General features: G+C 33.0%; 2 protein-coding genes and 1 long non-coding RNA gene across 4 annotated transcripts; 1 reads left to right on the top strand and 2 right to left on the bottom strand.

Moving 5' to 3' along the window:
- Positions 1 to 1,601: 1,601 nt before the first annotated feature.
- LOC122607755 (protein DECREASED SIZE EXCLUSION LIMIT 1) lies at positions 1,602 to 8,944 on the bottom strand. 2 transcript variants are annotated; one of them, XM_043780786.1, is made up of 14 exons: positions 8,870 to 8,944; positions 8,576 to 8,691; positions 8,443 to 8,505; positions 7,996 to 8,067; positions 7,813 to 7,869; positions 6,520 to 6,710; positions 6,332 to 6,387; positions 6,151 to 6,241; positions 5,133 to 5,199; positions 4,771 to 4,853; positions 4,178 to 4,269; positions 3,535 to 3,641; positions 2,485 to 2,548; positions 1,602 to 2,021 (listed from the first exon to the last, which is right to left on the bottom strand). In XM_043780786.1, exons 2-14 carry the CDS (start codon positions 8,677 to 8,679, stop codon positions 1,917 to 1,919), a joined length of 1,152 nt encoding a protein of 383 aa, XP_043636721.1. In that variant the 5' UTR covers positions 8,680 to 8,691; positions 8,870 to 8,944; the 3' UTR covers positions 1,602 to 1,916. The 2 variants fall into 2 exon arrangements, with proteins under 2 accessions (XP_043636721.1, XP_043636722.1); XM_043780787.1 differs by having other exon boundaries at positions 8,443 to 8,497.
- A 2,960-nt stretch (positions 8,945 to 11,904) lies between these two features.
- LOC122607958 (V-type proton ATPase 16 kDa proteolipid subunit-like) lies at positions 11,905 to 16,307 on the top strand. Its single transcript, XM_043781041.1, has 3 exons — positions 11,905 to 12,081; positions 13,257 to 13,542; positions 15,843 to 16,307. The coding sequence occupies exons 1-3, from the start codon at positions 12,000 to 12,002 to the stop codon at positions 15,973 to 15,975; spliced, it is 501 nt and encodes a 166-aa protein (XP_043636976.1). The 5' UTR covers positions 11,905 to 11,999; the 3' UTR covers positions 15,976 to 16,307.
- Positions 16,308 to 18,871: 2,564 nt separating this feature from the next.
- On the bottom strand, positions 18,872 to 21,209 carry LOC122608165. Its single transcript, XR_006325179.1, has 3 exons — positions 21,046 to 21,209; positions 20,024 to 20,652; positions 18,872 to 18,904 (listed from the first exon to the last, which is right to left on the bottom strand). It is a non-coding gene; the product is annotated as an uncharacterized LOC122608165 (long non-coding RNA).
- Positions 21,210 to 23,053: the final 1,844 nt, after the last annotated feature.

Here is a 23,053-nt window from a genome sequence, read left to right as displayed (position 1 = left end):
TATGTGCTTCAAATTGTACAAAAATAATTATTAATAGAAAGGCTTTCGGTGATTCTGGCAGCTCTAAAGGAAAGAATATGCCATTCCACTTGTGAAGTTTCTTATGATCTTATCTATTTTACAATGGAAATAGACACATTTACAACATATTTTACTTCTGGTTTCAAAGCTTTAAAGTATAAAGTTCAGAATAATCCAAACCAACTTTCAAAGATAGAGTGTAATTGATGGACATTCATGACTTTATGCGATTTGCGTTCATAACACGTATTTTAGATCAAAAAATAATGTTGAAAACTTGTTAGTCAGTCACAAAGCTAGGTACTTGAAAAATTGAAGGTTTTTTTTACAACAAAATAAATGATACGAAAATTACAATGTTACCGTGTTAGGGCAGATGGGACAACACTCTATATGCATTTTTTTTCTCTTATATGTATATACGAATTTTAGTGTACACATGCGTCCCTTGCCGGGTTTTATGTTAGGCGTAGCAAAGCTGAGTACGATTCTTATTTTGTTCGATTCTTAGTACGATTCTTATTTTGTTTTCAAGATTTCCATTCTTCTATATACGGGTGGAGTGTTTGTTAATTGTCGCTTCTAAAATGACAGGCATTCGTATGAGCGTTCATTGCCAACTTGTTAATGTTATATTACTGTAGAATCTAAGTTTGAAGACCACTATATTATCTTAAAGAAGCTTCAATCATTTAAAAAACTAGATGTTAGAACGTTTATGTGGGAGAATTTTATTTTTTGGGGAGGTTTTTTCTTTTGTAATAAAAGGGGCAAGACATAAAAAGGCTATAGAAGCATTGCAAAAAAAGCATCATAATTTTGAAAACATTAAAGAAAGCGAATCCAACTTTCCATGCGGTGTCATTTATGCCAAAAAGATAAATATGACAAAAATACCGTTATTCGAATATAGTTTTACTGTCCATTTTTAAGATATAAAAGCATGATGAAAAAACCAACTTAAAGGAAACACTAAGAGTTTGTCATTCTCGGGGGAAGGGGGTGATTATCATGGTCACGATGTTAAATCAGTCATGTGGGGGGCTATGGGGTTATCTTTTGATGGTTTGGCAGTGATGTAGAGAAACGGAGACCAATATGGTTGGGCTGTCGCTAGGATGAGGGGAGGGGTGAGTTGAAGACTAGTGTCAAAAGATAGAGGAATTAAACTGAAACCTAAATAAAAAGCCTTTTCTAAACGCTCAACTTTTGATGACATACGCACACAATTGCTTGTCATTAAGGATACAAAGATGTATACTCTAACCACCTAGACTCTAGTGGTTGCAGTTGAAGAGAAAAGGATGGTGATCAATTATCAAGTTACAAACAACCACAGGAATGTAATCCACGAGTAGGCTGGAAAGGATTACTTTCCATTTATTGGTATTATTTCTTACGTGAGTGGTTTTTGTCCCAGTTTAGTGCCACGGTCTACTCAATTTATGGTTTCAGGTTTCTAAAATCTAAAGATTATGAGTTCAATTTGCTAGAACAGGCTAAAGGATTTACGTAAAGAACCAGGTTATCTAAAGTGTATCCGAATCCAAATGCATAGAAACTTCCCAAAGGAGTTAATATAAACAATCACTTTCCAGGTGAGCCAGGATTAATTCATTAATTATATAGTTTCTATAATCAAACTTGACACACCAAAACATTACAAAACTACATGGGCAATTAAAAGTAATCATGGGTAGATCCGGACCTTTTGGACACATTAACGGATTACCCATTACCTAATCTACCTATTTTGCCACCTCTAGTAAATCACATGAGATCAAAATCGCTCTTCATCTATATACCCTTAATGGACCTATCCAAGTTTAAGAACAATAAATTACCAGAAGATGTTGCAGTCACTCTGACTATGTACCATCAATGACGAAACCAATCTAAGTAGAGGATTGAGGAGGATAGAGCTCCCAGAGTGCCACGGTAGTGTCTTCCGATGCCGAAGCCATTTGTTTGCAATCATCAGCAAACGAAATGGCATTGCACTGCAGAAACAAACAATAATTAGAAGAGGATAACTGGAAGTGGCAATTTTGATCCACTTACTAATGAATTGGTCGATTAGGGTTATATTATATCTCTAATGGGTCAAAATAAAAAATCAACAAAGCTGGATTGAAATAAAACGGCCATAACAGGTTAAAAGTTGCCACAAAGTGTATCTTCTTAATGCATTAACCTTCAGGATTATATTATTTAGAAAAGCTGCATCATTTTAGTAATATAACTTTTATTCATATGCAACACACTAAATATTCTTTAATAATTAAAGATTTTTGACAAAAAGGTTCATATCAAACTGGCCCGGCCTCTTTTCACCAGCCCACTTTTCCAATTCCCAACACTTATTAGCAAGTGAACATAAAAAGGTGCATTCAGTAGTGAAATGGTAACTCTAGTTGACGGTTGTATATACTGATATATGAGCAAAAAGAAGAAATGAAATACCGTGGCATGGTGATACTTCAATACAGCCAAAGGACTTCCTTTCTTGTAATTGTATATCCTTATCCTGTCATCATATGAAATGGGGATTAAACCATCTACTTATATGCTTACATTTTCCTGATGAAGATGCATCACATATCCTTACATTTAGATAACGTTGATAATTTATTAACTATATTTGCTACACTAAAGGGGTGTAGGTGATTTAGTGGGAATAGATCTCGACTGCAAACTGGCTACCTTAACTAGGTTCCAATTAAATGTAACCTGGGAAGATATATCCGATCTTATGCTCGGTTCGATCATATATTTAAAACATTAGATGTTTGTTATAAAAAATTAATGCATTTTAGTAAATAAATAATTTTATACAGGATATATCAGTTTGATCAAGAGACACTTCAAAAAAATATAATGTTTTCCAACACTTGAAAGTAAAAAATTCCTTCCTATGTTAAACATAACTAGGTTGATAAATTGCTTTAGTTTCGATTTGAAAACATTTTAAAGATCTGATCCTGCTTTCTCAGAAAAAAAGTTAACAGGTTTAATGGTTTGGAACATCCACCAACCTCCACTTCATGCATATTATGTAGTACAAGTAGCAACACAAGTGAGTGAGGAAAAACAGCCGATCGGGCGGGTCAAGACGGTTTCGATAATGTGTTTGATATGATTACAAAACCTTGTTTTAAAAAAAACAAACAAACATGTGCACTCCTAAGTCCTAACCACCTATTGCTTACACTGATTGTCTCAAGTGAGACTTGAGCCCACATTTTCCTGGCTGATGGGTCCACACTCAATAACGCTAGGCCAAAGGAGCTTCTAAAGAACCCATATCACCAAAAAAACAATCTAACCACATTTACACAAAAACAACTTACGAAATCATGAGTATTTGAGTACACTTCAGACACACGTTCAACCGATTTGGCCCAACTAATTTGAAACTACTTCTATGTTACTTGTTTGACCATAATCGACAAAATAAACCCCATCTTGAGCCGTTTAAATACAAATGAGTAAAATGCCGTTTGTAATACTAACCTATGATCCCAGCCAGCTGTCCCGAATATCTTACCATCTGAACGAATTGAAGCTCCGGCTATGCCAGGTCGCTCCAAATTTATTTCCTTTTTTACCATGCAAGAACCCTAACATGACAAACAAAATCATTTAAGATGACAAGCTCATAATCTGAAAGCACGTGGTAAGAACATTTCAATCAACGTGATATTATCAGCAACAAACAAAGATTAATCATGTCTAACTTTAGATTACTACCTACAAGAGTCCAAAAAAAAAAGTTTAAAATACTGCCTATGGTATGTAGCTCAGTTGGTAATGGATGGGGGTGTCTTTGCTACAAATAGCACAAGGTATCAAGTTCAATCCTGGACAACCCCCATAGCCACAACCGCCGAGGCGATAGGCAGCTGATTGTGGGCCGGTTATCAACCTTTTGCCAGAAATAAGTCTAAACTACTATTCATTTATAACAATTCGATCAGTATATTAAAATGACGAAAAATGAGCAGTGAAGTAAATTTGATTATGGACATATCCATACCGAAATTCTTGCAATATGGGGTGAAGGGAGCATAAATTTACAATTTCATCAAAATTACAGAAATGAGAAAATTATATAGCAGTTGATTTGAGGTGTGAACACAAAAATGGATTTCCATACCAACGAATGATCCAAAGTAAACATCATGATTTTGTCATCTGCAGCTCCTGAAATGCCTCCGCTGGACGTCCCATCCAAGGACAGGCTTAAAACTAGCAAACAAAGAAATCTTTATTATCATATCATTAGAGAAACTAATAGGCCACCAAAATTACAAGTATTAGCATCTCAAGAGAATAGAGATGGCAAACATAATCAACGTGATATTATGTATGTAAGTCGTTGAATTGGTTAATAGAAAGAGTCAGGCTATGTCCTTGAATTGGTTAAAGGGATAAAATAAAACTAAAACTCTAAAAGAACCAGTTAAAAAGAAACGGGGTCCAATATGGTAGCTCAAAATTAAGGGTATCTTGTATGTAAGTCATTTTATGTCACAAATAATGAAATACCATAATAAACTAACTTTTGTGATCGGATTTGATACACTAACGGGGATCTTTTAGCTTTTTGAACAAAAAAGTTGAATCAACCTGACCCATACCAGAATCATGCTTTGACCCATTACTCAAACCTTTTGACGCCAATTATACTGTCTCCACAAAAGCTGATCATTTGAGCTTCATAAATAAATGTCATTAGCAACTACACACCTGGCTCTGAATGGAACCTTACAGAAGTCAACGGTACCCCAGGATTCCTTAAATCCCACCAAGCCATTGTTCCATCCTCATAACTGCATAAAAAATAGTATCAGACACTGACATCAGAATGTCATCAAATAGAGGCCCTTTTTCTACACAGCAACAATGTAAAAAAAAAAAAACGAGAGTACATGATAAGTGCCTATGATGTACTATAGGGATTGTGGGACATTTTCTATCAATCAGGAGTGGCTTGCCGTTTGCAAGCAAAATGGCAAGTTTTCAATTATCCTATTGTAATATTCTGAATGAAGAGAATTTGCCTGAGCATTGAGACAAACATATTACAACAAATGATAATAAGAACAAACCCTGCTAGGACATGTAGAAATCCTTGTGATTCAGAAGGCACAAAAGCTTGAACTGCCATGCACATACCTGTAAAATGACAATGACAGAAATCACAAGCACTATTTAGAACAATTCACAAACATCAATAGTTAAATCATAGTGGCACATAGCAGTTGGTATTCAAATAGTCTTGGCATTCGTGGTGTGTTCGGGTTGGTGGGTTTGGGTTGGCATGTAGGTGGTTCATATATCCCAACCCATTTAGTTAATTGTGTCAAAATGTTTAACAATGACCCAACCCTATAAATAAACGTGTTAGTTGTATAGACCCATTTACCCATTCACGACCTAGACTATAGTCAAAAGGAATATGGTAAATATTATAAATCCACGAAAATTTATTAGGGCATAAGTTTAAGCAACTGTATAACACTTTGAAAATACACAATGGATAATAAGGGATAAACAAAAAAATGTCATAATATACTCTTTTGAATTTTGGGAACAATATACTGTATTTGTAAACTCTAGTATTTAATATGCTAAACTGTAATTATTAAACAGGTTGGGAAGGTCAACACAGAGTCCTGGACCCAACCCATTTATTATAGTTATACACTTATACCCATATCAAATCAATTCAAACTTTTAACCGTTTAGCCCAAATTCATTTATTTTCGTGACCCTGGTATTCATCAGTTCAGAATTTGATAGGCATGTAGTTTAATAAACAAGTTCAGTTATAGATCAAATATTTGTAGGGATCATGTAGACAAAATAAATGTTACAGAACTCTTTGCTATAGGGTTTAGAAGCATATTACTAACTTTCATATTACCATTTAATTTCTTGATTTTTATTATGTACCACACATAACGCTAGCAAATATACATGTCAATAGTTAAGCAAATAATAGAAATAACATCATTTGAACTTAAAGCGCTATCTTGGTAAATACTGAGAGCTTGACGCATGGTTTAACACGTAAAATTATCTTGTTTTTAGGAATTAGAAAAAGCAAAAAATGTAAAATCGAACCTTTTCCTTTAATGAAATCATTTGTGGAGGCTCCAGAAGAATCTGGCAACTGTGCAAATCGTTCTGCAGCATTGAGATCCCATACTTCAACCTTTTTTTGAAATTTCAAGAAAATATCATGGGGTATAGGAACATAAAAATAACTAAAGGAATTCACAATAAATAGTGGTGATGTTCATACCTCTGAGCACTCCATCCCCGACATGGCCACATATGCATGCCCTTCGAGACAGTCATCTAATTAAACAAATTATTTTAGATACTGTTCATTTGTTCAATAAACCTCGACAAGCCGTTATCAAAAACTAAAGGAAGAAACTATTTACAAGCAATATGTATGCCTGAAGGGTGAAAGATTTACATAAGTACCTTTCAATATGCTAGAATTGTCTCTTGCACTGCCTTCATCATCTTTTTGCATATCATTAGAGATTTTCTTCTCAGAAGCTTCCATGACTTCTGTCCGATTTCTGGCTTTACTTGTGTCAGCTGAAAGCCTCTTCACTAACGAAAGCTTGCAGAAGTGATAGGAATTTGCTTCAATTGAGAGCAATGGTGTCCTGTTTAGGAAGAATCACTACATTTATATACGTTCTACAATGATCCCTTAACGATTCTAGCCAAGTTATGGAAGAAAAATAATTGATCCAGTAAACAACCAAATCATTTTGGATCTTACATCCTGATAGTCTGCAACAAGTTTTACATCCGTATAATAATTGTACTCTTGTTATTGGATTAAGATCGTCAAGATAGTGAAACACATCGGTTCCTGATTGATCTTCTATTCAATATTATGATACTTTTCACCAACATTTACATTTATCAACTTGCCCAAAAAAGGTAGAAAATAGAAGATCTAAAGGAAGATATAATGTGTCCCTTGCATTTATTTTGAGGTTAAGTATTAACATTATTAAAAAAAAAAGCTTCTTAACATCAATATTAATCTTAGCCACAGATACCAGGATAGACCTGATCCTTTGGAAGTTTCGATTCTTACGGATCACAAAAGTTCAGTTTCAAGATAAAATAATGTACAACAGTGCCAATGGTGTATATTTGAACATATTTCCCAATTCTTTCTCACTCAGTACATCTGCGTTATTGTTGCAAAACATCTCATTCACTATAACTGTACCAGTCTCTGGCATGATGCTACCATTACCCTTCTTACATCCCATGAATATCGCATCATATGCTAATTGAAATTCATTCTAATTCTAAGCTTTACTTGGTCCATTTGGGGGGAAAATGGACATCTTCCGGCAAATATATTACACTTCCAGCATCGACAAAACACTATTACACTTCCAGCATCGACAAAACACTATTTGGCAAATACTATGATTCTGTAAGCATTAACTTCTCATCTTGTACAAAGATACCAAAACTCTTGACCATAAGTCTTACTAAAATATAATCTACATGTACAAGAATGTTATATCCAACATTATTAATTTAGCTACAAACCATACGTGGAAATTTAGAAAGATGTACATTCAGATTCACAATACCAGTAGATAGAGAACTTCAATATTTCACCAGCCATATATCATTTTGCCAAAAATTGAGCAACTTTATTGACTAACATCACAAAAAAGAACAATGTGTACTATTTTAAACTAATACGTTTATAACACATAGAAATGTAATAATTACCTTGATAAATCGCCATTTTCAATATCCCAACACTTAACAGTTCCATCCTTTCCCTGGCTGCATTTATAGGAATCATCGTCCATATGTCCATATCAAAAGACACAATTAAGTATCATCTCAAAAAACCCCAAGAACATACATACATACTAGAAAGTTGTGGATATCAAAATACGGTATAAAAACCTGATAACTCTATTGTTCCCAATTGATGGACTTGTTGAAACGCTTATAATACCATGTGCCGCACTATGTACCCTGCAAGCATTTCATTAAAAGCACTATCACTTCACTTTCTCCCGCAAGATAATAAGAAACACACATAAAATGTTTTCCAACAATTTATTAAGAATAAAAACATAATCCAGAGTATTCTTGGCACAGCCGTATTTGAGAGTGTGCTCTAGTGCAACCATACAATCACACACAGGGCCTCCAAAAAATCTTGCGGCCGCCTAATTTTTACCACTAATAGCAGGTATATCTAAACAGATAAAACTATTTATCGTCCAGTATCAATTATCGGGTCAAATTGTTAGTATCATGTTGTTTAATTCAGTGTTTCTCTCTTTATTTTTGTAACTCAAAAACTTGTGCACATTGACTAAAAAAGCAAAGAGCTTGCAGTCATACCAAGCGGACGAGATGGTTCGATGTTGCACACTGTCCCAAATTCTCAATTCACCGTCTGAAGAACTGCAATTAAAACCATTATCAAAACATGAAAAATACATGTTTCTAAAAACAGGGGAAAATAGTTGGTTACCCAGAGAATAACAAGTTTTGACAAGGATGGAAACAAACATCCATTACACAAGCACGATGGCCTCGTAATACTGCAACCGGGTCAGGTGGTGGTCTCTTACTCATTTCGAACACAATCTGTCATTCATTCAGACATTTTATCAAACACTCTGTAGGCATAACTTTTAAAAATACTTATAATCCAACAGACCAAACAAGCTTGAAAGAAGATGATGTTATGTAGTTGCAAACATATTAGGGAATTGAAAATCGAAAATTATAATAAAAAAGTTCGGAAAGAATTATATGTTATTACTTGCTTTGGTTGCTTCTGTAGCAGGAAAGGTCGCAGGAGCAGCAGTGTGTATTCGGTATTACTCTACTTGTTTGTTTGTTTGTAATAGCGTATTTTGTTTGAAGCTTATTTAATGAAAGTTGTTTAAGAGCAACATTATGGTTTCATTCTCGAGTTTTAAACGAAAGGAAAAGAAAAAGATGATTAAATAGTGATAGAAAAGAAAACAATAATAATAGAGAAAATGCATTCTTTACGAGGAAGCAAAGGAAAAAATGATACTTTTATAAAATTATTCTCTATGATATTATATTAAAGGTTATGGTCAAAGATAGAATAGTAATTGGCCATAAAAAGTTTTCCTTTTTAGGGGAATTTTTCCAAATTGGGTTAGAAATTTTGGGATCAAAAAGTGTTTAATTTCTCCTATCTTCTCATTTTTTTTCTTTAGAAAAAAACTCAAAAATACACTTTTCTCCTTATTTCTTATCCTTTTTTCTCTTTTCTATTAAAAATATAACTCAAGAATGCAGCATATGTGTCCTATAGGGTAAATTTAAAGGTTAAGGTTAATAAGGTTTAAATTATTTTGACTTAATAAGGTTGGGATCATGGTTAATACTCGTAAATAAATACATATATTTAACTTAATAATTTTGTGTATATTAGGCCAACTTTGATTTTGAGACCAATATAAATATTTTATGAAAAAAAAGATTACTTCGTTTAAATAAAACCACTAACATTTTTTTTAGGTACATTATTGTTTTAAATTTTAAATAAATAAAAAATTCATATAAAAATAAGTATAGGTATTTTATGTTATACCTTTTAGTTTCTATGATTGAGATTATCATGTCTTAAATAGTTCATACCATATTATCCCAAGATTAAAAAGAAAAAACTACCTTTTTTTCAATGATAGTATGATTATTGGTTGATCCAAGTGAAAAGACGCTTAACATCATCACCAAGTAAAATTTTATCTTCTTCTTTTGTCTCTTCTTTTAATCAATAGTTGCAAAAAAACATGATCTATTTCTACGTCAATTGAACGGTCGTGCAAAGAGGAGGCGAGGTTTGGTTTGGTTAAAATCAAGGGTTCTCAATAATAAGAACATGAAACTAAGGTTTAAGGTTTTACTTTTTATTTTTGGGTGTGTGAAATTTGTATAAGTTTAAAAAATTGCTAATCAAATGAAAATGAACCATGACATACAAGAACATTGTAGCCATAAGTTGGAAATAGCAATAAACACACTTTTCCAAACTTTCAAATTTAGATACAATACTCATGTGAGCTCTTTGAGTATACAACCCACGGATTAATGCAACAAATCAGAACTCACCAAGTGCTTATCGCCTACATTTGGTCTCCACCCGACCTCGCATATTCTCTTTCTTTTCCCTCAAAACACCAGTATCACTCACCCTTTTGCGGATTCTAATTAAAATATAATTAAAATCTATCATTTTTTTTTGTTATTTCACCCATCAAACCGCATCCTTCCATCAGTTAAAGAACAAATTTTAAAAGCTCCAAAATGTATTAATCTCTTTATTCTTTACTTTTTCTCGAAAGGAACCTAAATCATGTGAAATTCGTATTTTTTTGTTGTAATGCATGAGATGGTGCTACTTGAATCTTCGTTCAAAAATTCTAAAGGTACGGAATTCATATCTTAAAAAAAACATTTACCTGCTTAGATCGACTTTTTTTATAGGATGGGGAGAAGTTGATGATGTTAAAATCTCTTGAAATCAATTATTTAGTAAATTGTAATCATAAAATACCCAACAAAGAATCATCAGAAGATGTTTCAGTGAAAATGAACAAAGGAAAATCCTCCTCAACACAAAACATAAAGTGTAGAACCGTAAATGTAGTTTAACTGATTGAAGGAACAATAGTTGGGTTTGTGGTGTTAGTATCTTGATTTGTTTAATGGGACCCCTAGGGTTTTGATACAACCCGATATGGAGATGGAGGAAGACGGAAGAGAGAAAAGATTGGGGCATTGGGTGGAGAGAAAGGAAATGACACGTGGCGAACATGGATTGGTTGACAGAATCCGTGAGGTTAATACCAAAAACTCGCAGGTATAATGTTTAAATTGGTAAGTTTGAAAAAGAGTGTCTAAATTTTATGAAATAAAGGGATTTTTTTTTGTTTATTTAGGTAATTACCGTTTTAATAATGGGAGATTTTACCTTGTTTTTACTATTATTGTAATCTAAGTCAGATCTATGTCTATAATTCTATTATCAAACATATGCCCTTAATTTTTTTTTTCTCTTAAATTATATCATATCATAGTATCTCAAAATTAAAAAGAGAAAACTACCTTTTTTAAGTGATAGGATGAATATTAACTGATCCATTAGTCAGAAAATGCTTAACAACATCACCAAGTAAAATTTTTATCTTCCTTTTTTGTATTGTCTTTTAAGTAGTTATCAACAATTGAGAAAAAAAAAAAAAATCTATTTCTGTGTCCATTGGATGGTCAATCAACGCTTTAAACCATAACTGAGCTCGGTATATTCGCCAACATAACAATCATTCGAGTATCTATGAAAATTATACAATTTATAAAATTAAGATAATGTATAAATGATTTGTTTTACGGATATATGCTGGTTGGTAGATTAGTTAATAGTGCACAAGTCTTGTAAATTTGTTATCTATCTATATCTATATTCATGTATAAAGCAAATCACGCCTTCCCTAATTTTAAACTTTCAGCATTTGAAATACCTAAATTATACTTCGTTTTTATTTCATAATTTAAATATTTTTAACTAATATACCTATAATACCCTTAATGCAATTAAATATTTTTATATGGTTATGACTAAATCGATTACTTTTACTTTAATAAACACATACCGTTGTCACCGTTATCAGCAGCATCCGTCTTCGCCGTCACCTTCGTCGTATTGCGTGCGGTAACCTTGTCCTTTGTATCAAGTGCTACCAACTTGTGGTTAAAAAAAATAATTAGTGCTACCAAAGTTACATTCAACTAAAAGACATACGAGTATATGTTATCGTGATTGTATATGTGTACATATTTTCGGATCAGATCCAAACACTAAAACAATAACCCGGTCACCTTCTTCATCATCATCTGATCAAAAAAAAAAAAAAATGTCATCATCAACTTTCTCAGGCGATGAAACTGCTCCGTTTTTCGGTTTCCTTGGTGCCGCTGCTGCCCTCGTTTTCTCCTGTACGTCTTATTTAATCAATATCTCCATATCTTTTTAAATTTAATCTTATATATTTATATTTAGAATTTCGATCATCGACTATAATTAACACACAAATAACAACAAAATATTGTACATAGGAATAACCGTCCCCTAAAAATTACAGTTATTTATCTGATTCCAAACATATTAGCAACACAAAAATTTGCAAGTCTAAAATAAAAAAAAAATTAATCGAGGTGACCGATTAAATAAGAGGTTAATCGGTTATCGATCGGATATCTATTATTCGTAAATACTAAACAAAGAAAAAAAGGAAAATAGCTTACTCTTTGGTATTAGTATTTAGAGAATTTTCGCACAGCGACTCTAAATCTTAGTGACAGCCGGAGATACAGACCTTAGCTTTGCATTACATCCTGATTATTTCGCTTGCTTTTGACACATAGTGCGAGTGCTTTTTTAACTTTTTGAGGCCTCAAAAATAAGAAAATAGAATAGTAATAGAGTATTGGGAAATCATCGACATGGAAAAATGCGTTTTTAGTTACCGAATAAGTGTTGTGTTTGATTAGTTACTGAATAGGGTTTATGTGGCTGTTAGACACCCAAGCTTGGGTGTAGAACCCCTCAAATCTTTTTTTTTTTAATCCATAAAAAGCACGGGGGGCAAGCATTTATAGATATATTAAAAAATTAGTATGTGAGGGGTTCTACACCCAAACTTGGGTGTCTAACAGCCACATACTCCATTTTCTCATATATATATATATATATCTTTTTCAGCATATATGAATAAGTCTATCGGAAATACGGTGGAGTGAGTTATTCAAACGTCATTATAAATCCGGATAAGAAACTGGATAAAGACACTTGGTTCAATGACTTTTGAATAACTAAAGTTTAATTGAGCCTTTTAAACATAAAATTTGTTCAGTAACTTAACTGTATTTTTTTTTAAATTTTGCCCAGTAACTTATGGTTCAATGTTAGTTGCGGGTTCAGTTTGTTAGTATCGTGCGATCTGAATGATATATATATAAGCCTTATCTACAGACTTTAGTTTTAGTTTCTCATTTCTAGAGCTGTTTTATTAGTCATTAAAGAAATTTCACCTCTAGGCCTCTAGAAAACATAAACCATGCTTAAGAGTCATGCGTATTTAGCTTGTGATTATCGTGTTATATGTATGTAGGTATGGGAGCCGCTTATGGGACTGCGAAGAGTGGTGTTGGAGTGGCTTCGATGGGAGTGATGAGGCCTGAGTTGGTGATGAAGTCGATTGTGCCGGTGGTTATGGCTGGAGTGTTGGGTATATACGGCTTGATTATTGCTGTGATTATTAGTACTGGGATTAACCCGAAAGCTAAGTCTTACTATCTGTTTGATGGCTATGCTCATCTTTCATCTGGTTTGGCTTGTGGACTTGCTGGTCTTTCTGCTGGTATGGCTATTGGAATTGTGGGGGATGCCGGTGTCAGGTAATTCTATGTTTCTTAATTGTACTTGTTTACGATTGTTTATGTTGTGATGAATAGATAATGAGTATGTATTTGCTTATGATCTGTATGTGCTGTTTTAAATGATGTATTAGAATTGGTTGCTTGCCGCTTGCTATAGACATATTAAGCTGCTTGAGAAACTAGTAGCACATCTTTGTTTGGTTTGTTATTTGGAGGATTTGTAGATATGTAGGCAAACTAGGCATGGCATGATATTTAGATATACCATGAAAGTGTAACACAAAAGCTAGGGAGGTGGATTTTAACAAAGTAACCTGCATCAATTTTAAAATCTGGATAACCTAAAAGACCAAGAACCATTTTTTCAAAGAAGGCATTGGCAGCTACTTATGGGACACTCTCTCAAGTGCAACGTTTGAAGTCCCATAGGTTAGACATAATAATATCAATGTAAACCCTATATATTACTCTTTGAGAATCTTAGGTCCTTTACCTGGCAAAGGACAACAGAAGGTGATTGTCAAAAAGGTGTAAGAGTCTCGAAAATTAATGCAGAGATGAGTAGATGACAGTATAACTATAAAGTGCATCTGTATGTGTGCTGTTTTACATTTAATAAGTTTGACTTTTTCTTACTTGGTCTGACTTTGACGAACTTCGTTATATAGCTTAATGAAGTTCAATGTACATGCCCTCGCACAAAAGCTATGCCCTATACATTAAGCAATCTTGACCTGATTAGTTTTGTTTCTTATCATGAAGATCATGGTGCTCAACTGTTTCAGTTGAGCATTAAACATCTTGTCCCAACATGCTATTCACTGTTTCCAAACACAAAATGCTAAAGGTAATGTGAATGTGAATGTGTATTTTCAAGACAAATAAAACTCTCTGCTGATAACTAGAACAGCCAAAGAATTAGGAAAAGAGAAGAGAATGCCTTTTTATGGTAGTAGCAAGAGAATTTGTCTAGCCATAGTCACAGGAAAAGGAAATGGAAGCTTTAGTAGCGTTTGTTTGTTAGCTTAAAAGTTGACAAGTTGGTTGAGTGGGTAACCTTTCATTTTCTAGTGCAGCTCGAAACATGCCGGCCCCCTATGGAGTTGGTTGACCTGCTATCGCTTTTACGTTCACACCAAAAAAAGATGAAATAATTAGTTATTTGATTTTTTAACAACGCTAAGTTTAAGGATAATCTAATCTTTGGAAACAGTTTACGGGGTATTAGGCTACAATTTTTCATTTTAGCTACTCTATTTTATTAGAGAAGTTTGAGATAAAACATTAACCCGAATTAACCCTTCCATGAGCACATAGTTGGAGCCAGTGCTTTTTTTAGTAGGTCCCCAAAGCAAGTATTCTTGGACCCTTTTAGCCCATGAAATTAAAGTGAATCAAGGTCTTTTTTTAGCTGCTTTTGTAATTGTCATTTGTTCCTCTGTCTTCTGTTACAAACAATGCCATTGACCAAAACGTTAAAATAGCATCTTCTCATTCTCTGCTGGCCGCACTTAATGTTCTCAAGTTTTCTATTTTTACTTGATCATTGATATGAATCCTATGGCTCTCACCTTTGATATTCAACTTCAATTTGAAAGGTAACCGAAATCCCTAACTCTCAATTTTGGTAAGTTTGGGAGAAATATATGATATTTACTTGCTATTTAGGCACATTTCTACAAAATTTGTGATGAAGCATATAGGAACAAAGTTCTTTGATGATGGGAACCCTTGTATGTAATGCATGGAAGACTAATGCCATTAGAAGTTGTAAACGAGTTTCTTGGTCTTAAATTTGAGGGTATGAAGATAAAAATTTAGCTAATTTATTGCTGCTGATATTTGTGCTGTTAGCACAATGTTATTTTGGGCCTTTCGGCAATCATGACCAAAAATATTCTTAATTGTTTACTAAATGTGTTTGTGCAGCTCAAGTTGTTTCATCCATTTACGATGCTTAGCGCTGTTTAGACTTTATAGGTTGTTTAGGAACTTATGTGTGTTGTTTTAAAGATCTTTTGGGCTATTTTGATGTTTTCTTTGGCTATAGTCTTGATGCTGTTTGTATAGCATTTGTGATTTTCAATTCTTAAGGTTGTTATTTTAGGCCCTCCTATTAAAATTTGTAGATCCACCACTGCAGCAGTGCTTGAGCAAATGGGTTGAAATTGCTACCATTAACTCTGACTCGAAAGGAATATCTATTTCTGTCATTGCTATTTGTTTATTGGGCTGTTTGATGTCTGCTGCTGTACTGTTTTCTGTTGTTACTAATCATGGGAGTGCGATTATTCTAATGTAACTGTTATCCATTCCAGGGCTAACGCACAACAACCGAAACTTTTTGTTGGGATGATCCTTATTCTCATCTTTGCTGAAGCTCTGGCCCTCTACGGTCTTATTGTTGGCATCATCCTTTCTTCTCGAGCTGGTCAATCTAGAGCCGACTAGAATAATTGACCATTGTCCCATCAATGTGTTTGTTGCGTCTTTAAAGTGAGCGTTATTGTTACCCTTGTTCTCTGGTTAGAGTCGCTGTTTGTTCAAGCTTTCTTGGGTGGTGAGGTGATACCGGCTGGTTGTAGACAAGATTCTAGTTTTCCTCAATAAAGTCACTATATTATAATTATTATTTGTTGCTTAATTTTTGCATTAAACCCTCTTTGGACACGGTATCCTTGTATTCTGGTCCTGTAGATGATAAGACCTGGAATTTATGGATTATCATTTATTTGTATCATAATTTCTATTAATTACATGTTTTCCTACTAGTTTAAGTTAAAGCTTTGTCTGGTGGCTTGTAAGTTGTAATATAAACATATATTGTTTACAGGTGATGCTTCGGCAGATTTCTTGGACTATGTGATTTCTGTTTTTGTAGTATCAAACTATCAAATATATGCAGAACTTGGTAGTTACAAACTTACAACGGGTTATTCAATTATCCAATATTCCAATCTATGTACTCAAACTAAATACTTTCCGCTAATACATAAATGTGCTGAACAAGTTAAAAGTTGTTCAACGCGTATTCATGTCTAAAATCCAGAAACTCAATATCGCGCTTGCATAATCTAGTTTGTAGTTTTTGACATATTTTGACTTTATAAACCTTTACGCTTTACCTGTTCAGTTATAGAAATGTACATGTAAGTTTCAAATGTAATCAGGTAAACCCATCAACATGTTGATTGTGGCTCCATAACATTCAAAAGAAACCTTTGTTTTGAGTTTCTTTTTGTTTTTATTACAAATGTTAATGATGATGCTAAGCATCGACAAATAAAGCTGATTATTTTGTTATAATATTTTATTTATATATTTGTCTATTTTCATTTCTCTAGATTTTACCAAACACAAAAAATAATTTCTCAGGTTAATTACTCTATGGTTACCAAACATGAAAATTTATTGAATTTCTCAGTCAATTTTATTTCTCAACATTTCATTTATCTGGTTCATTTCAATTCCCTTAATTTCTCCCAACCAAACGTGTCTCAATATCTTAAATTGTCACGCTGCTCTTTTATCTCCCATCTATATGTTATGCCAAATGCTTTCTAGCTTGACAAAGGCAAATTACACATAATCTTGCTAACAAAGAGTCTCAACGACTCAACCCCATAAGCATTTACTTTAAATTTAGAACCAATTCAGAGATATTCTTGGATTTCACATATTTGAAAAAAGCTAATAGCACAATTCTAACTACTAATAACATGAAATGAACACAATTAGTCATTAACTCTCTGTTTATAAAAATATTAAACAACCATATACGAATAGGGAATCGAACTTCCAACACCATATCTGCTATAAAACTTCTTATAAAGAAGGTTGACTTTTGACTTTTCTGGTCAAATCAAATGCTTCCAAATTCAAAATTTTATATGCACTGCTTTTCTAATTTGACACCAGCTTATTCCCAATTGCAATATATTGTCTATTAACCAAGTCATTAAGGTTATCAAGACTTACCAAAATACCACATAGCTAAGATCTATTGTTAATTCAGAAAGCCAGTCTAATGGCCCTGCAATTTGAACAGAAACCATAGCTAACACCCACCCTATCTTAAGGTTGTGTCTCAGTAGGCTTATTTTTAGAACTCATTCAACTCCATCCTTTGCAGTCACTACTCCATCTGGAAAGATCCTCAACTGAATTCTCCTTCATTGTTCCTTAATGATAACTTTTGGGAACTATAACTGTAAAAGAGTAGATCAAAATTGTTTGATGTTATTTAACTTTAGAGTTTGGAATCTACAATGCATAGGTGTACTAACAAACATTAAGTCTTTTACTCTAATAGTCCAGGTACCTGCTTGGTATAAATTTGAGATTAAAAACCGACCTGTCTTTACTTTGTTGGATACAATAGCTAGCTTGAAAAAAAAAAACACCACTGAGTGATAGGTCGACTTAATATAAACTTACATAGCAAGAAGGTACAATGATGCAAACAAAAACTGCTCACGTGAAAAACTTTGATACAATTACGAATCAAAAAGTAACCTAATATATGATGATATAATTATGATAACTTGGAAAGACAAATTTCATTAATCAACAAAAAAATTAACATATGATGATATACAAGTAAAAGCAGAGAAATGTCTCTACAAAAAGCAAGAGTTTTTCCGACTCTCCATTAAAGATTCAACCTCGAAACTCTGTTTTTTACCCATAAAAAGCCTAGACTTTGGATGTCTTGCACCACCTCATAAGGAGAGACCAAGTTTCCTTTGAAAATTTTTTCATTCCTTGCACCACCTCATCTAACGAAACACTACCATCGAAAACTCTTATACCCTGGATTCACACCTATTCTAACCATTAGAAGAGTAAAAAATGGCCTCTGGAGATATTAAACCAGAGCCTCAGATCGACGCATAGTCCTTAAACAATACTCCTACATATCAGTTTAGACACTAAAATGAGATCTAAACTATGCAATGAACCTTATAACACAGGCAATATAATCAGAACTACATATGAAGCATGAAATAAGCTTAAAGTGTGTACACCAATGGGCTACAAAACTAAAAATACCAAATTTGGGTCCAAATAACATAAGTATACACCATTAAATGGATATCATCAATCGTGTTACATATATTTTGATTTGTACATCTTAATAAAACCGGGTTTTCTAAAAAAAAAAGCTTTAAAACCTTAAATCGATAAATCTTATAGCATAAGAATAAAGAATAAATCTAAACTCTAAAAATACGATAAGAATAAAGAATAAATCTAAAACTGCGTTTTATATTAAAAAAAAAAAAAACAATAAACCAAAAAGAAGAACATGTCATAATCCCAATATAAAAATTTTTATACCTGTTTTTCTGGCAAAAAGTGAAACACATCTTCAAAAACCCTATATATGAGAACAGAGAAGAAATAGTTAACTCAAGTTAACTGAACGGAGTACTGTACAAACATGAATCTAAACTAAGTCAAATCTTCCAGCTTCTGCAAGAAATTCTTATGACAATTTAAAGTCCACAAGACACTCAACAGAACATACACTTTGTTCATGTACAAATGAAACTGATCATGGATATGGGCTTCAACAGCTGGAAAGATCAATGATGCCACGCTGATGATGATAATATACATGTTCAAGATGTATCACCAGTAGTCAAATTGCTATACATTAGAATGACCAGTTTATAGCTTTCTGAAAACATGAAGTTAATTAGCAAAGCACAGGCTCCGTCTGCGCTATACATATTACCAATTACCCCTGTCCAAAGAAAAGAGTCCATGCATTTTTTTTATTGTGCAGAGTCCATAGAGTCCATGTATTATAAGAGAGTTTTTTTCAGAAAGAAAACTGCTCTAATTTGAATAAACCAAAATGAAACTTGGGAACGTAAACAGCAATAGATGCATGAAGTTGAAAGAAAACTTATTATTAGACGCACATAAGATCTAAGAACTTCATCAGTTTTGAATTCTTTGGAAATGTGTTTTGAGAATGATTATTGTGCCTTGACAAATAAATGAATGAGGATCAGTTAATTAGAGCTACAGATAGGGGATGTAATGTTTCACATTTTTTATCGGACGACTAAAGGAGAGTGATATACTATTGGGTGGGGAAAAGTGGGCGGCCCGTCACAGTTATATTGCATGGAAAAAAAGGTGCTGTGTCACATCGTGATTGGTAGTTTGAATCTTACAATATTCTCTATATTGTGTTTTTATCAAAACGCAAAAACTGTTAACTTAGGGATTTTATCTTGAGAAATGGTCGAAAAAGATATTCTTGAGTGGACAATCTTTTTATTTTTTCTTTTTCTTCCAACTTAAAAGAGTCATTCCAGTTATAATCTTGACACACCCATTTGTGGAGATTGGACATCATAAAAGACATGAAAGAGATTTTTCTAGTATAATGTAAGTATATATGTACTTTAAAAAAAAACAAGATCCAACTAAACACATGCATCAAAAAGTTGGAAAACTGAACAATCATAGAGAAAGACAATACCTGAAATCACAAACTCTTGATCCCTTAATTTCTTCTTGTCTTTTGCATATGTATGACAATGCACCAGTTTGTTAAGCTTGAACGAGGGTGATAATTTCATCATCCATATCGATCTTATCTTTCTCCATTACGTTAACAGTTTCACCAATTGGTTTTCCCTTGGCTACATGCATCCTGGTTAACGACCGATGCACACCCAAACTAGCAAGATTAAAATCCCAAAGAGCCTTCAAAAACCAATTCCCGCCTATAATGTAAATAATAAGTTGTGTAAAGTTCTCCAAGGCTCTGGTCCAAGGGAAGCTCTTGACTTCTTGCCTTGTCTATTACAAGTTCCCTATTTGACTTTCCAGGTTCATCCGGTTGTGATTACACAAGATTCTTGAACAATTTTTTCCATAAGATAACCCATTTGGGGTATGTTTGGCATGAAGCTTTTAGGAGCTTCAGGACGCTTTAGATTGATGTGACGAACCCGGAGCCATAAAATGAGATTTGTTAGCAAATAACTCAAAGAAATAAACTTTTTTTAATGTGGCGAAAGGGACTTGTCATGATTGAATTGATTAAGTAGAAAACCGTTGCAGGATACAAAGATGATGTAGTAAGCTTACAAGTGAACCAAAATCCTACAGGAAACATGGAACAAATGCTTACTTAGCACCCGAATTATATAACGTTCAATACAAGAGTCTATTTTATATATATAAGAAATAAAACAAGGATGAGAACCATGTTGAAGAAAAGTGATGAATAAAACAAGGATGAGAACAATTTTTTCCACAAGCTTAATTTAAATGCTCTGTTCTTCAACACCTCGGCTAGAGCAATTACTTCGCTAACACAAGTAATTCCCATTACAGGTACATATCAAGTAATTAACATACCAATCCACGCATATTAATAAGTTACCCAGATCTAAGAAATTCAAACAAAACCACTCTAAGGAATTATAATTAAAGCAATATATATACGCAAAATAAAAATTAAAAGGCTGCGTTTTAGCTTCCTTTTTTTGGTACCTTGAGACGACATGCGGATGGTGTCTCCCCGTTGAAACAAGAGACGAATGGTGATGGTGGTGGGTGGTGTTCATGTGAGCCGGTGTGTTGTTCTCGATTTTGTGAACTTTTGTAACCGTTTATAACATATTTTTCACGGAAACTTAATGGTAGGACAGTTTGTTCACCATTGCGACTTCCCTAAATCTTTTTATTTTCTTTTTTTCTCTCATTATATATTATTAGTTTAGTTAGCCTTTTTTTTTTTAATGAATTTATTTTGAAAATCAAAAGAACATTTTTTTATATTAATCATCTTCAAAAAAAATTTATTTTAGAAACCCTTAAAAAACCAAGAATATTATTCTTTCTCCATAAATCTTTTATTCCAATTACACATATATACAATTAATTTTTCAATAACATTGTAACTTACCCGGGTTCAACCCCGACAATTCGGTAAACCCAATTTTTTTTCTCATTATATCATTATTAGCTTAGGCATTATTTTTGTGCTTTGAAAATCAAAAGGACATTTTTATATCAATCATTTCTTGAAAAAGTTATTTTAAAAAACTTTTAAAAAAACCAAGAATTTTATTCTTTCTTTCTAATTATACATATCCTTTATTAAACTAAAACAAAATTGCTCTAATAACTTATTAACCAATCACATCTCTTGATATTTCTAAAATCTCAATTTTGACTTTTCTTAATTTTTTTTTAATATAATACAAGATATATATTTAAACATATTACATTAACTATGTCAATGCCGACCATTTAATCTAAGTATATCTAAACAAAGATAACTATTACATTACTTATAAATTATTATAAATTTAACTAAAGATAACTATCACATTAGTTATAAATTAATATATTTATAAGTATCTAATTTTTATAATTAATATCTTAATCTTAATATTAATTTTAATATATACTGTAAAACAGGAACTAATAACTTATTAACCAATCATATCGCTCAATTTCATCAAATTGATTAAAAAGTTTAAATTGAAATTTAACTACAACGTGTAAATATTAAACTAGAACTAGATAATTTTAATCCAATAATTACAGCTTATTAGGTCCAGATTTACTGGACTCGCTCCAGACGTGGCTACTGGAGCCCTCTGAAGATTTGTCCAGAAATTATGTGAAGACTAGTGAACAACTTACTTGTACAGGAATCTGGATTCCACCAGATTGGTTCACTGGACTTCACTCCAGTCAAGATCTTTTCATTGAAGAACATTTCACTGAAGTCGAAGACTGAAGTCTGACAAATAGCGGAGCTCACTGGAAGACTTACCAGATCTCCTGACTGGAGTCCTTATCAGTATTCTAGACCTTACAAGTCTGAACACTGATTACGAGGAATTGACTTTATGCCTTTACATGCCTTTACCCGGACAATCCTTTTGTCCTTTGTTAAAAGCCTTACACGCATGTAAAGGTGGATGGTTAATTAGAAGACAAGTCACTATCATGTGACTTTATTCTTGTACTTTAATCAATGCATTTAAGGAATTAAAGTAATTTCCTTAAATGCATGTAACCATATTTGTACGGCAAAAAGAATATTATATTTATTCTTTTTGCCTATAAATACTAAGTCACTTCCTCGTCCAAATTACATACTTTTGCAATTTTGTGCCTTTGCTCAAATACTCTCGATCTAAACAGTTATACTTCACAACTTTAAGTATTTCGATCAAGGAGTTTATTTAGCAAAATTAGATAACTTGTAATTCATAGGTTGTTTAGATACTTACTTTGTAATATCTTGTTCCGCAACAACCTTGTATCTTATTTAACATCAATAAATAAAATACACTTGAAAATTACATTGTGTCTCACCATTTACTTTACTTGCTTATCTTTATATTGCTTAAGTACGTATTACGTTATATATATTCTTGCATTTATAATTATCGTAATACTAGTCAAATCTAGTGCTTACTTGACGTTTCATACTAGTCATATCTAGTGATTACTTGACTTGTTGTATTCTACACTTGTGGGT

This window comes from Erigeron canadensis, chromosome 7 (genome assembly GCF_010389155.1).
Source record: "Erigeron canadensis isolate Cc75 chromosome 7, C_canadensis_v1, whole genome shotgun sequence".
NCBI classification, from domain to species: domain Eukaryota; kingdom Viridiplantae; phylum Streptophyta; class Magnoliopsida; order Asterales; family Asteraceae; genus Erigeron; species Erigeron canadensis.
The sequence above is the reverse complement of the archived record's forward strand: the minus strand, read 5'-3'. Positions and strand labels throughout refer to the sequence as shown.

Coding starts and splice junctions, on each gene's coding strand:
- LOC122607958 (XM_043781041.1), top strand. CDS start 12,000: ATGTCATCATCAACTTTCTCAGGCGATGAAACTGCTCCGTTTTTCGGT. Junction 12,082..13,256: donor TGCTGCCCTCGTTTTCTCCT/GTACGTCTTATT, acceptor ATATGTATGTAG/GTATGGGAGCCGCTTATGGG. Junction 13,543..15,842: donor GTGGGGGATGCCGGTGTCAG/GTAATTCTATGT, acceptor TATCCATTCCAG/GGCTAACGCACAACAACCGA.
- LOC122607755 (XM_043780786.1), bottom strand. CDS start 8,679: ATGAGTAAGAGACCACCACCTGACCCGGTTGCAGTATTACGAGGCCAT. Junction 8,506..8,575: donor CAAAACTTGTTATTCTCTGG/GTAACCAACTAT, acceptor TTTTAATTGCAG/TTCTTCAGACGGTGAATTGA. Junction 2,549..3,534: donor ACAGCTGGCTGGGATCATAG/GTTAGTATTACA, acceptor ATATGATGACAG/GATAAGGATATACAATTACA.